Raw genomic sequence first — 15,289 nt, 5'->3', positions numbered from 1 at the left:
AGACATCGGCAGTGTGGCAGCATTTTTTTTAAAATAGAAAACGGGGAAAAAGTCGAATGCAAATTTGCGCTGTGCCCACTGTTTGTATTCGTTTTGAGCCTATGCTTTATTTTTCAGTTATGCACTTTATTTAGTTTCTACTCTTGATCTGGTTTGTTTAATAAATATTCTTTTTTTATTAAAGTGGACGTGCCTTTTGTGTTTAAGAGTAAAAGCTTTAAGTTATTAGTCTATTCGTGTCTCAGCCGCGAAGCTGAGCTCCTATGTTCAAGCGAGCTGCACAGAGCGGCTGAAATGATAGTGTCTGTCAGTTATTATAATACATATGACAAAAACAATTGTCTAAATTATGTTGTATATTCCTCAAAAGTTCTTGTGATGATATCATTAGTTGACAACAGTACTATTTTCGGAAATCATAGGCTATGATATTGCGCAGGTGCACGTGATGCAACGCTGTCACAGCCGACAGACTCGTGTGTCAGACTCATTTCAGTGCAAAATAATTAGGTCAAAAACGATTTAATATACTGCAAATAGCCTACTTGTTTTTTAATGTTTATTTATAATTAATTTAGGATTTTAGGCGGACAACAAGGCTACCAAGTACTGCGCCACAGTGCGCAGCTAATTAATTTAACGGTTTTTTTCCTAACGCCATTTTTAGGATTTCAGTCGACCAAGATTTTCTTTGGTTGATTACAGCCCTAGTAATCTTGGGGGGTGGACTCATTTAAAGTAATGTATTCGTTTTAGCCAGGTTTCTGTCAAAAACTACACGTCTAGGTTATAATAAGTAATTATATCATTAACAATAAGTGCTTTGGAAGTAAGGGATCACATATTCAGCAACCCGAGCTTTATCATTTGTTCATCTGTATTATATCTATTTTTTATTTGTTGAACATCAATAAAAAAATTACCCTTAAATGGGTGTGGGAGTTTTTTGTATTTCCTAATTCGGTGAACAGACACAGTCTCTATATGATGCTATATTGGTGAAAGAGTCTGTGTTGGGATTTATCTGACCACAATGACGCAAGACAGCTAGCAGACGGTCGGTTTAGCCAGTCTGTCTGCTTCCTGACCTGAGTCCCAAATCGTCATGTTTGAGCTCTAAGAATATGTGCCATATTACTAGAGATAAGAGCAGCATCATCCCAGGAGGGATGAATACCATCTCTTTTCAACAGGTCAGGTCTGCCCCAAAAACTTTTCCAATTGTCTATGAAGCCTATATTATTTTGCAGAAACCACTTAGACAGCCAAAGTATCATCACTCCTAAGAACAGGAAGGGGCCAGAGCAAATTACAGTGCCTGACATCATACTTGCGAGTTCACACACCAAACATTAATTTTAGTGATCTCCGACTATTGTTTCTCACAGTAAACTGCCATGCAGGCTAGAATTGCGAAACATTATTGGATAATTCTTATAATTTACATTTCTCTGGGCCAATCGGAATCTTAGCACTTTTTCTCTTGGCCAATCGGAATCTTAGCACTTGCGTCATAATCTTGAAGCACACACACCATGACACACACAGCGTCAACAACAGCTGAGCTCGCCATTTGCCTGGCTACTGTGCGAGTCTAATGGAAACTCACGCATGAATTTTCCTGCATTGAACTTGTTTTAGCGCCCGCCAAAGTGAATTTTTGTCCCGCCAAAGTCTTATTTGATCGGTGAGTAATGTAGATGAACGGCTGCGTTTGTGACAGGGGTCACAGGGCGCATGTTTTAACTAAAAGAACGACCAGAGAGAGAGAGAGAGCCGGTCGCGCGCGCGCACTCTCTGTGTAAACGACTTCACCGTCTCCAAACTAGGCGCTGTGTTGCTCTCTCTCCCTCGCACATATTAATCAAAATAAATCGACACAGTGGTAAAAGGTCGGAAGACCAAAGTTTCGTGTGGAGCATTCTGAGATTTTTCGAATAAGTTTCCTTATCTTCTCTGAAAAGCGTTCCGGACATTCAGCTGACATAAAACAACACTTTAATTAAACGAAATAAAACTATACAGTGATGAAATGTTTTCTATGTTGACAACTTGACACAAATCTTGGATGTCCATGTCCTAACTGCTGGGATAATCGCACGACACGTCCAATTCGCGAACTAATAATGACTCCTTTGAACCGATTCATTTTAATGAATCGTTAAAACAACTGATCTTTCCAACAGTGAACTCAGGAGACGTCTGAATCGGTGTATAACTAATCAGTAACACTTTACAATAAGGTTCTATTTATTACATACATTATATATTATTATTGATAAAATCTTATCAAATCCCATCCCTATGTGAAGACAGTAAAATTATAATCAAACATTAAAGAACATACATGTAAAAAGATGCTAACATGAGGTCTTATTGTGTCACTGTCAGTCTTGTTACATCAGTGCAAAACTAGGGTATGCAGATTAATAATTATTATTATACATCATTCATCAGCCTGCATTGATTAATCCCATGGCATGTATAAAAAAAAAAAGTTAGTCTGCTACAATAATATATCAGCAGCATGTATGTAAAAGTTTGTAGTTTTGAGATAATGACATTTATGCGTGGTTTGTGAAAATACCAAAAAAAATTGTCACTGAAATAAGGCCATGAAACCCATACTGATTATTTCTTCACAAGACTTTTGAAAATTGTATCACGTAGCCTAGAATATTTGCTCCAAAACTGTGTGAAAATCACCCTGACTGCTCATTCAGATAAGACAATATATTGATTTAAAATTTCCAAGACGTGTTTTGTGTGAGAAAGCCAAATGCGAAGAGGCGTGATCATCTCATGAATATGTAAGCCTTCAACACCTGAGAAAGACAAAGACACTCCCCTAACTGCCCTATTAGGAGCGATCAGGCCCTGTCATTCAGAGCAACCTTGCACAAAGAATGAGGAGATTTAAAAAATAATGGCTTTTAGATTGTTTGGATTTATTTACAACACAACATAATCCAAAAATACACAACAAATGACAAAAGAGCACATTGAAAACAATGATCCAAAGACAGAGACCTTTGTGCCATTCCTAAAGACATTGTACATACCTTTCATTTCCAAGGTGTTTGATTTTCACTTTACCATGTTCATGTACAGAGACTCAGAGCAGGACTCAGTGGCATCTAGTCCCTGAAAGAAAAGAAAAAAAATGAACATACTGGTATCAAGAGAAACTAGGCCTGCACGATTTTGGGAATACATTTTTTATTTTTCTGGTTAAAATTGCTTTTTAAAATTCACAGAATACACACACACACACACAAATGTTTCCAACAATATATAATATAATGAACACCATGTTTGTTGTGCCTTGTAGGCACAAGCTATGTGCAGTACTGCATAAAATAATAATAACAATAACCTATAGCAGCCTATAAATCTTCCAAAAGATTTCAGTAACAATGCTAGAGAAAAATATATTGATTATCTTATGTTACTTCAAATGTTTCCATTCGTTATGATGATATGAAATGAGATAATAGTAAAAACATAAAGCCTAATGTTTGGTGCATTTTTCCTTTCAAACGCGATTGCGCTCCAAAATATGATACATTCAAACGCGATCGCGCTCCAAAATATGATACATTCAAACGCAATCGCGCGCCAAAATATTAAACATTATGGTTATACATATCTATGTTTGAGCAGATATCCACAAACAGTATTTAACAGTAAACACGGGTCTAAATAGTATAATATTCACCATATATCTAGCAACAGTTCAACTGCAATGTGAAGTTTATGCAACAATACCATAAACTAATAAGTAAGGATTTCTTACCTTACATCTTTCTTGTCTTCAAATCGCGTTCTTCTTCTTCTGAGGTAAATACAATGTAAGCTCAGACGTGTCTTCCAAACTCGACGAAAAGCAGAGACTTGTGAAGTTTTTTGGTGTTTTGTGTTTGAGGTAACGAGGGCGTTTGCGTTCCATGTGGACGATTTGCATGTGAATCACTTTTGCGCGAGTGGGCGTGGTCGAATTAAAAGTAATTAGCAAGCGTTTGAGATACTGGACATCCTGTTGGTTTTATACAATTTACTTAAACAGAGAATATTTGTTTTCAGTTTGAATCCGATCATTTAAAAGTACACACTTAAATGTGTATAAAGGTATATGGCTCATAAATGTGTGACAAGTATTCGCTGAGTTTTGTTTCAGTTTATAGACGTGCTCAAGAAAAAAAAGTTCACCGCGACGGAGAGGCAGAACGCACACCCTGTTTATTTTCTTTATTTTACAAAAGTACAATGTTTTGATTTGATTGTAAGTGGACACATACAAAAGTAGAAATATCACAGATATTTCTTTTTTCTGTATGACCATAAATGACGGAGTAATTTAAGTTTATTGTGCTACAATGTGAAGAAAATCCAGCAAAACGCGGGGGCGCGTTTGCCGACCTCAGAGGGTTAACCAATTAGGGCCAATAAGGGAGACCTGTAAGACCAGTAAGAGTAACCAGTAAGGGAGACCTGTCAATCGATTTACCGTATTTTATGTTGGTGAGACGTGATGGCTCATCATGAGTGACAGGGTTTTAGCGCAATTTTAAATGTGCATCTGTATATTCAAGCGATCACAATGCAAAAGTGGCCTAAATGTATAAGTTACTGTAACGGTTCAGTTATGTTTGGACTTTTAGTTTGTTTATCTTTAGTCACATGTATCATTTGTTCTAGTTTCCCGCCACTCTTTAGTCACTATGGTTACTGATTATGATTATTCATTCTGTTCAGCAGTGTGTCATCAATTACCCTTGTTTGCCTTTCCATTTAAGTTGCTGTGTTTGCACTTCTCCTTTGTCTGGTCATGTCAATGAATTGCAGTTGTTTGTTTGCCTGCCTTGTTTAGATTTCCTTCTGTTTGGACTATGGACATCCTGGATATTTTGTGCTAATGTGCTAATACTCTTATTATTTGCCCTGGTTTGATCCGTTTTCCTGGGAAATGTATTTTTATTTTATTTTGTCATCATTATTCTGCTTTAAGGAGATAAAAATTATCAACCTTGATTGACATGGCAATAAAAAAATTTTGGCAGTTAGAATTTTGGGTGGGTTTTTCTTAGAGTGGGCTGGTTTTGGTGAGCTTTTGGACTGGAGATCATCCACTCAATCTGGCAACACTGATAACAGGATGGCCGTTTTGTCTTTTAATTGATAACTTTAAGGGATTCAACAACAACAAAAAAAATTCTGGGTTACAGTTTATTTTAAGGTGTCCTTGCTATAGGGTAATTATACAGTTAAGTACAGTCAAGTCATCTTCATTTATATAGCGCTTTTAACAATGTAGATTGTTCCAAAGCAGGAGAAGTCAGTAACATGACAGGTATTACATATACATATATTTAGTAATCAATGACATGATTAAATTATCATTTTAATTGATTGGAAATAACTTATACATTGAAATACACATATAGAAATATAAAAAACAAAACACCTATAACATTTAGAGTAGAATGTTTAATTTAACTAAATGCATATGCAATGCATGCATACATGCAATGCATAAATGCATGTTGTTATTGTGATAAATATTGCACTCAGTAAAAATTTTGCCTTTTCATAAAAGTCTTGCATTTGTAAACCTTATCTGGCCATCATGTTTTTTTTTGTATTTTTCTCAGGTTTAAGCAGAAGGATGTAACATTTTGGGGTGAATATACACAACAACAGGCCGTAACTGGAAGCCAAAATGGCGAAAATCTCCACAGCCACAGTGTACTTCCCTGGTGAGCTGACGTACGCCGGCACAAATGCAATCCACACAGCACAGAAGATCAGCATGCTGAAAGTAATGAATTTAGCCTCATTGAAATTGTCTGGGAGCTTTCGAGCAAAGAAGGCCAGCAGGAAGCAGACCACTGCTAACAGACCGATGTAGCCCAGCACCAGTACAAACCCCACAACAGACCCCACTGTGCACTGCAGGATCACTCGAGCGCCAAGCTCACCTGCACTCTCTGAGGGTAGAGGGGGAGCCAGCAGCAGCCACAGAAGACATATGACAACCTGAACCAGCGTGCAAAGGAAGATGCCTGCCCTCTGCTGGATGGGCCCAAAGTACTGCATCAGGTTAGGTCCAGGCAGGGTGGCTCGAAAAGCCACCAGCACCACCACAGTCTTACTAAGGACGCAGGCGATGCAGATCACAAAGCTCACTCCAAACAGGGTGTGACGTAGCATGCAGTTCCATGGCACAGGCCGACCAATGAAAACTAGGGCGCACAGGAAGCAGAAGGTGAGCGACACCAATAACAGGAAGCTCAGCTCAGAGTTGTTGGCCCGCACAAGGGGTGTATAACGATGATGGAAAAAGGCAGCCAGAACAGTTGTGGTCAGTGTTGCCCCAGTGATAGATAAGACTGTCAGGACAATTCCCATGGAATCTTGCAATGACAGAAACTCTACAACCTTTGAGATGCACCTTGTTCTTTCAGTGTTTGACCAGAACCGCTCAGGGCATCTTGTACACTCTGTAGAGTCTAAAGAACATTATTGCACATAGTAAAGGTTGGTTTTCCATTGTACAGATTTCTTAATGATACCTACATAGCTATTGCAATGTCTAGCACAATGTTCATAGTTAAAAAGTTATTTCCAATCAATTAAAATGATCATTTGATCATGTTATTGATGACTAAATTTATGTATATGTAATACCTGTCATGTTACTGACTTCTCCTGCTGCACAGGGAAGACAGTCGAAACAGCAGACAGGTTTTCCTTTTTGTACAGCCTTTCTAGTGCCTGGAAGACAGCTCACACTGCACACCGATACAGGAACCTGAATGATACAGAAATAAACTCAATTAGACTCACACATCGTCAGCACAAGCACATAAAGAAGTGCAGAAAGAAAGAAAATCTTCACACAAATGCATTCCTCTCTTTCTATAAAAGACAGGTACACTCTCATACACACAATCATTTACTCATTCACAGGACATATCTTTCCACTCTCAGCAGGGGTTTGTCCATTAAAGGGCTGTATCTGCTCCATACTGAGAGGTTTGATAATGGACGCATTCACCTGCACACTTCTTGTACCGTTTTTACAGAGGGCACTTGAGAATGTAAAAGCATGACTGTTTGTGGTAACACCACGCTAGACTGTTTTCATTAGTGAAAGAGATTGTTTTTTGCCTGCTGATTTGTTTCTCCCTCTTTTTCTACATGGCAAGAGAGCCCTACGGACCCCTTATAGAAAATAATATAAGCAGAATAAGTATATATAGCACTAGATGGTGAAAGCAAAGAATACAACTTGCATGTTTTTTTGTTTGTTTGTTTTTTTGTTTTTTTTGTACAGGCAGCCAGGTTTTAAACCCAGGACCCCCTCACATCAAAAGCAATATTTATACCACTGGACTGACACATTCAGTTGTATAAAAGTTTTGTTGTTTTTTTCTCACAAATGTATGTAGGGTTGTCAGTACTTTGTATATTTATCCAAACAGTATGTATTTAATATTTGTATATATTTATTTTTTTTCTCACAAATGTATGTAGGGTTAGAAAATTGTTTCAACATAGTCTGAAATAAATGTGTCTGGTGGGATCATGTCATGGCATGACATATCTTGCTAGTCCATAAGAGTCACCACCAGATTTTATCTCAATATAACCCCTGATTATGAGTGACAAATAAGGGGCCTATTCAATGAAGCCGATTTAGGGGGATAGCCAGGTATGTTTCAGTTTAGTTTGCCAACCCTGGGTTTTAGGCACAATGAAAGTGGCTTACCACAGTACCTTATGCTTCATGGCTAACCTGCTCCATGTTATCTTCTAGGTAAGCTATCTCAAACTGATATTGGACCAATCAGCATTGAGCAAAGTGACACATCTCTGATGCAATAAAGTCACTCCCCCAGTTACTCTTGCTCCAAATTAAAGGTCATTTACAATTTGACCTTTACAATACCTACATGGTATTTTTAAATACAAAATTGTCTGGCTTTTAGTGATGAATATTTACTATAATTATTTTATATGATTTATACATGATTTATATAATTATTATACCCCTAATCCATTACACATTAGCAATTTTAGTTTAACAATTATTATTATAAATGTAGTTTAAATTAACATAATTATATACAGATAATAAGTAATATAAGATAAGATTTGGAATCAGCAGATAAAACTTTAAAAATGACTACATGTGATCTTACGTCCGAGTCTCTGTATGCCTACCTATATATATATATATATATTATATATAACTATATAATTTAACTTTATAACTTTCACTTGCACTGATACAGCAAGATATTTTCTTGCTGTGTATGCATTTATGTTTTTCATATTCTTCAATCTCTTAAAGGGATAGTTCACTTTGAAATTAAATTTTGGTATGTTTTAGCTTACCTCAAGGGCATCCAAGATGTTGGTGTCTTTGTTTCCGCAGTAGTTTCAATTTTGATATTTTTAAGTCAAACCGTTCTTGTCTGTCAGTCATATAATGCAGGTCTATGGTCACCACCTCGAAGAGCATGCACAGAGAAATCCATATTAAACAATTCCCCATCATAAGTACACATTGATGGCCTAAGACACGAAACGAGCGGTTTGTGTGAGAAAACGAACAGTATTTATATCGTTTTTACCTCTACACAACCACGTGCAAGTGATCTGAGGGCGCGCGCGCTTCCTGGTATGTGACGTGTGCGCGCGTTCTGGCTTAGTCTGCGCAAGCGCCGGAAAGTGTACAAGAGGTAAAAACTATATAAATACTGTTCGTTTTCTCACACAAACCACTCGTTTCGTGTCTTAGGCCATCAATGTGTACTTACGATGGGGAATTGTTTAATTTGGACTTCTCTGTGCATGCTCTTTGAGGTGGTGACCATAGACCTGCATTATATGACTGACAGACAAGAACGGTTTGACCTAAAAATATCAAAATTGAAACTACTGCGGAAACAAAGACACCTACATCTTGGATGCCCTTGAGGTAAGCTAAAACATACCAAAATTTTATTTCAAAGTGAACTATCCCTTTAATCTTCGGTAGAAGAGAGAAAATAATCTTGCTGACTCTCTCACGAGAGGTGAATCGCAATTTCTTTATGTTTCAAGGCATGTGATTGGCTGTTTGCTACAGATGTCACACTTTCATGCGCATGCTCTCCATTAACTCAGAATCAAAGCCTGAGTTGACAGAGAAAGTGTCATGGTACCAACAAAGCCTGACTGAATTGGTTTGGTTTTGTCAACTTTAAACTAATCCTGTAACCCTGAGTTTGTTCAGCTACCATAATGGTACAAGCCCCAGATTGAGTCCCTTAATGTTTGTTTGTATTTGCATCTCTAAAGGCAAATATTTAAACTAAAAACATTTAAAATTATATAATGAATGAAAAGTCACTGGATTCTTACTTTGTCAGTCCAGCCCCCACCCCAAAACACTTTCTCAAGGCTTATGTTCAGCTCCTGGCCTGGTCCTTTGGCTGCATCAAACTGTCCAACCTGGACGAAATTCACTGCTCCACTTTCATCAACATGCCAGTTCATAACGTCATAAGAGGCAGATGGCTCGCCGTTATCTTCAAAATAAACCAGCTCACCCACTGGTGTTGTGAAGTTTACTGCATTTAAGTAGTACAGAAGCTGTAAAAGGAAAAGAGTACAGATTATAATATGCAGTTTTTTTTTTTTTAAAGTGTCATTTACATAAAACATAAAAATTGAAAATATTATTTTATATATTTTTTTTAGACCCCTCCTGTCTGTACCTGTCTGGGCTTTATTTGAGTCACATCAGGACATTCTCCATCTTCAAACGGCCCTCTACCAGGCTGACAGGCCAGCATGTTGTGAATAGCATTGGCAATAGCATACACAGCCTTATACACATTGTAAGTAACTCTCAACTGTGAAACATCAATGTAGATGTGACCACGTTTCTCCACATTCTCTGAGCCTGTGCACTTTGGCAATTTAAATGAAGGCTGCCAGTACTGTGCCAGCGAGCAACCAAATATTTCTTCCCATACATCTTTTACGAACGGTTCATTTGGCTGCTTCACAGGGCTCAGCTGGGCAAGATAAGCACCAAGACCATGAATATCAGCTCGGCGCAGGGCAAAGCCAATGGTACCGGCTAGAAGAGGAATGCTCGCTTGGTCAAAGAACTGAATGGAGGTGCTCCAGGCCTCTGTGGCTATCCACTGTCTGTTGGTCACATTCTGCACCACCACTTCCTTGAATAGGACTACTATGTCAGGGGCAATGGCAAATGTCACCACCACACGAGCTGTGGAACTCTGGATCCTCTCCACAGTTCGCCTGATCCTGCTTTGTGAGTGTGATTTAGGAATGAATTCCAAGTAGTCTACGCAAATCCCTAAATGTTCCAGTTCTTTCATGAGCAGCTGCACACCACTTTTACCATATTCATCATCCCCTGCAACCACCCCCACCCAGGTCCAGTCCAGCAGGCGCAGCAGACGGGCCATGGCCTTAGCCTGGAAGGCATCACTGGGAACAGTACGCAGGAAAGAGTGAAATCTAAGACTGTCAGTCAGACAAGCACAGGATGCAAAATAACTAACCTGGGCAGACAAAGCACAGAGACAAGATCTGAAGAAAAACTGTGTAAAAAATGCACATTTTATGCTTAGAGACACTGTAGCTAAATTGCTACACGTACATTTAAATAATTCATACTGTTTTCAATAGACCTGTGTACAAGTAGCAGTTGCTTACACTCTAAAATGAAGTATTGCAACAAGTTTAGCATGTCAAAGTTACACCACATTGTAATTTCCTACTGACACCATTACTGGCTGATTTGGATCATATATATATATATATATATATATATATATATATATATATATATATATATATATATCAACTCCCCTGTCTCTTAATATGCATTTTAAGTTAATTATAAAGTAAATAACCCAGTTTATAAAATATTGGAAAAAGTACTTGAAAATGAACACTTTTCTAAAAGTCACCCCAAAACAAAGACCGCATAAACATAATCCCCCCCCCCCCCCCCCACCCCCACCCCACACAAAAAAAAAAATTTAAGTGGGAAAAAACAATCAATGATTGGGTCTCTGAGGGTCAATTCATTATACCATGGGGATATCAAAAACTCCCAGCGTGTCAGCCACCACTATTGAGGCAGAGGAACGAGCGTCACCGACAATGACAGGCACCATTGGAGGTCCGTTGCACTCAGCGCTCGACACTGTCTCCTCCTGCCCTGTTACCAGAGCTAAAGCAGCACTCAGTGTTGTGCTCTCAGCTAGGCATGTATCGGCTACCAGGTATCCCAAAGTAAAGTTTGGTAGCAGAACAGGGTCCCGATTAATCTCCTCCACGGTGAAGATCATAGCTTTGAGCCAGCGGTATGAACGAAGGTCAACACTAAAAGAGAATGTAAAATGTAAAGTTTTGTAATTTGAGAAATAACTGAATTGGGTCAGTTCAGTAATAATCTATATGGAGGTATAGCCTGATGTGATATGAAATCCTAGTTTGTTGGAATATGCACAATGAAAATGTTGTTTCAGGCAACCTAAATGAGTTTATTAAATTAAAAATCAAATAAAGGTATTTTAGGCTGAGTGGAAAGTCAGGGTGAGGTTAGGTAATTACAATTAACAGAAACCCTCCATGACAGTGGCGTGCACGCGAGTCTTCAAACTAAGCAGCCAGCAGATAACATTAAGCTAATACAGAAAACTTACATTTATCCTACCATGCTACTGTAAAAGTTGCGGCAGCATACAAGTTATGCTTAACTAAAATACAAGTATAAATCTATTTCAGCCGCATTCTGAGTCTGACAATGTCATTCGTTTTTATCCAAGGCCATATAGCAAGTCTTATTAGCTCGGGGAAATAGGTACATATAGTGAAAGGAAATTTTAAGTCCATGTCCAACTCTAAATTGTAAGGAATTTATATCTTTGTTTTCATAGTAACACTTTACAATAAGGTTAATTTGTTTATTAACTAACATGAACTAACCATGAGCAACACACATTTGTTACTGTATTTGTTAATCTTAGTTAATAATAATACAACTGTTAATTGTTTGTTCATGTTATGTCACAGTCAATGCATTAACTAATTTTAACAAATACAACTTTTGATTTTAATAATGTTTTAGTTGGCTAAATGCTGAAATTAATATGAACTAATCATTAATAAATGCTGTAGAAGTGAAGTTTATTATTAGTTCATGTTAACAAATTTAACTAATGAAACATTATTGTAAAGTGTTTCTGATTTCATGATAGCTAACACTTTAATGCATATAATATATACATAAAATGTACAACATCAACAAATCTAAACATGAATTCCTCATAATTACCTTCTTGATTCTCACTGTTTTGTTTGGTAAAGTAAATAATATTTAGTAATATTATCATCATTTCCCTATTTTCGTTTGATGTGCTATGCATTCTAATTGTATCAACGTCTTTTAATAGAATGCCAAGGAAAGAAAGGATAAAAAGAAAAAGGAAAACAAGAAACTCTTCTTTTTTTTTTTTTGCCCTTTTTGGTCCTTCCGCCCCTGCCCCTGAGGAGGTCTGTGCACGCCACTGCTCCATGAGAAAACATTTTGAATGTATTAACAGTTGTATAAGTTGCCTTATAGTTCATTTTAAATGTTCTCATTATTCTCACCCCTGGCAGCGAGCAGCATGCTGCATTTCAGTAAAAGCATGATCAGGTGCTGGTGCTTCATTATGAATTGGAAACAGACCACCAATAATCACATCTCCCTCTTTATACAAGCTCTCTGAAAAATATCTGCCCTGCAGACCACATGACAGGCCTGCACCACAAACCCCGACCATCTCAACTATGATTCCCACCAGCCACAACCACATAATCAATTCCATCACTTTACAAAGAGAGGGGGAGAGAGAGAGAGAGAGAGAGAGAGAGAGAGAGAGAGAGAGAGAGAGAGAGAGAGAGAGAGAGACTGAGTGCAGAACTGCAGGCTCACGCTTTTCCAGCAAAGAAAGAAAGGTTAGATGATAACTCCTCTTTTGTAGACTTTAATTTGCCTGGGGCATAAGAACATGCAACAGGAAAACAAGTGAGTGGGGGATAAGTGTAGAAAGCCCTTGGAGAGCACAAAAACAAATAAAAACTACTTCGAGAATTAAAATGCGTAACCCCAGTAATGATACCCGCTTTGTTAAAGCTGGGGCCTGGGTAAGTATTTGTTTCACAGTTATGATTACCTATAATAATCACATGTATTTTCCATTCACTTTAGCAGCATAAAGTCTATTGAATCCAATACTGGTCTGGTATGAGTCTTTTTATATATTTAAATAACCCAATTAAGTAAAGCAATGTGAAAAGTAATAAAATGTGAAAATATACTCTTTTGGAATAAAATAAAATGTCATATTAAATCCTTTTAAAGGATTTACAATTATATGAAATAAACCAAACACTTATCTTAACAAGTGTTAAACACCCTGAAATGTATAACTGTATAACTCAATAACACAGTCTTCCAATTGGTATTAACCCTCTGGGGTCAAAGGTGTTTTTGGGGTCCTTGAGATGTTTTGACATGCCCTGACATTTGTGCTTTTTTCAGTTGCTTATAAACATATGAATGGCAAAGGTGTAATTACACTCTATTTAGCACAAACAGGGCTACCATAATATGTGAGCAACATGTATGTACATGTTTGTATTTTTGAGAGAATAATGTTTATGCATGGTGATTGAAAAAACTAAAAATTAAAGTTTCTGAAATAAGGCCACAAAACACATACTAAATATGTGTCCACAATACTTTTGACTAATGGGTGTTGTCGCCTTGAGTTTTTGCTTCAAAATGATCTGAAAATCATCCTGCCTAATCATTCACATAAAACAATACATTGATTTAAACTTTGTAAGACACATTTTGTTTGGAAAGGCAATATGCGTGGGAGCGTGAATGATCATGAATAATGATGTGATTCATACCTGAGAAGACAATGACCAACATAATGATCTGCATAATGAGCCTTTCATTTAGGTGTGTCACTGAGAGTACCACAAGTAAAGAATGTGAGGACTTATTTTGTATGCATGCAAATTGTATAATATCCAAGGTAAACATTTCTAGTAACTAGGGATGCACCGATACCACTTTTTCCATAACAAGTCCGATACCGATACTCCCATTTTTGTACTCGCCGATACCGATACCGGAAACCGATGCCTGTATTTTCACTGCATTTCTAATTTTTTAATATATTAGAGATAAACCAAAAGAATCATATTAGTTGGCTTACTTTGTTAATCAAATATATATTTCTACATACATAAATATATACATTCAGTTATTTCCATGCTTAATTAAGCCTGCTAAAATGCATTGTATGAGCTTCTGTTACTTTCACTCATATTCATATTTTATCTTTCATTTAATATTACAGCACATATTTAGAGCAGCTCCAGAAAGGGTTCAGTGCTGAGGATTAAAAAAAATATAAAAAAAATTGCATATTCTTACCTGTATACATTTAATATAGATGTATATTTTTGTAAAGTTGAAAAGGGTAGCCTATTTAGTCAAGAGCAGTGAGTTATTTATTTGTTCATTGTTTGATTAAAAAAGTATTAAACTTCTTCCCCTTTAAGACCGAACGCACGGACGACGGACCCCATTTGAATATAGCTAGGCCTACTGTCTACGTTCACTCGAGATATACCAACGGGCGTTTTTACATAAACTTGTGTGAATTCGTCCGTACAAGCACAAGACGTGAAAGACAATTCAATTCATTATTCGCGCGCTGTCTGAGACACTGGTTTGTGGGGCGTGCGCTTTGGATGTTTGCGTTCATGGAACTTCTTGACTTGCTCACGCGTCCTGTAACAATGTAGGGAACCACAACCCATTATACATAAATCAGGTAACAGTTCATGTTTTACGTACATATACGATTTAGTTTAAATCCAAATGACACGTGCTGAGTGAACGATCAGCAATCAAGAGCATTCAACAGAAGTGCTCTCTCTCTCTCTCTCTCTCTCTCTCTCTCTCTCTCTCTCTCTCTCTCTCTCTCTCTCTCTCATCAGTTAACGTTGATAAGCTACATCATGTCTTGTTTGACTTTCTTTGCCATTTACATCTGACTGAACTACAAACTTTCCAATGACGTCTGGTTAAAGGGATGCACTCGACCAGCTCGCGCGTCTGTCCCGCTGCGCACTCAATCCACTGCGCGTTTTTCTCTTATCAGCTCGCGCACCAAAGCAATGTGTTACT

General features: G+C 37.6%; 1 protein-coding gene and 2 long non-coding RNA genes across 3 annotated transcripts in view; 1 reads left to right on the top strand and 2 right to left on the bottom strand.

Annotated features, from left to right (window-relative positions):
- Positions 1 to 4,426, bottom strand: part of LOC309508678 — a 145,143-nt gene extending 140,717 nt beyond the window's left edge. Inside the window, exon 1 of the long non-coding RNA XR_014209668.1 lies at positions 3,377 to 4,426. This is a non-coding gene — a long non-coding RNA (uncharacterized lncRNA). The remainder of the gene's footprint in view (positions 1 to 3,376) is intronic.
- Positions 1 to 15,289, top strand: part of LOC309508523 — a 194,364-nt gene that overhangs the window by 28,915 nt on the left and 150,160 nt on the right. The window lies entirely within an intron of this gene.
- LOC309508377 (extracellular calcium-sensing receptor-like) lies at positions 5,614 to 12,728 on the bottom strand (the record flags this gene model as incomplete). Its single annotated transcript, XM_082182980.1, has 6 exons — positions 12,688 to 12,728; positions 11,124 to 11,415; positions 9,768 to 10,586; positions 9,412 to 9,642; positions 6,688 to 6,811; positions 5,614 to 6,509 (listed from the first exon to the last, which is right to left on the bottom strand). Exons 1-6 carry the CDS (start codon positions 12,711 to 12,713, stop codon positions 5,614 to 5,616), a joined length of 2,388 nt encoding a protein of 795 aa, XP_082039106.1. The 5' UTR covers positions 12,714 to 12,728.

This window comes from Leuciscus leuciscus (genome assembly GCF_965113295.1).
Source record: "Leuciscus leuciscus genome assembly, chromosome: 10".
Taxonomy (NCBI): Eukaryota; Metazoa; Chordata; class Actinopteri; order Cypriniformes; family Leuciscidae; genus Leuciscus; species Leuciscus leuciscus.
The sequence above is the reverse complement of the archived record's forward strand: the minus strand, read 5'-3'. Positions and strand labels throughout refer to the sequence as shown.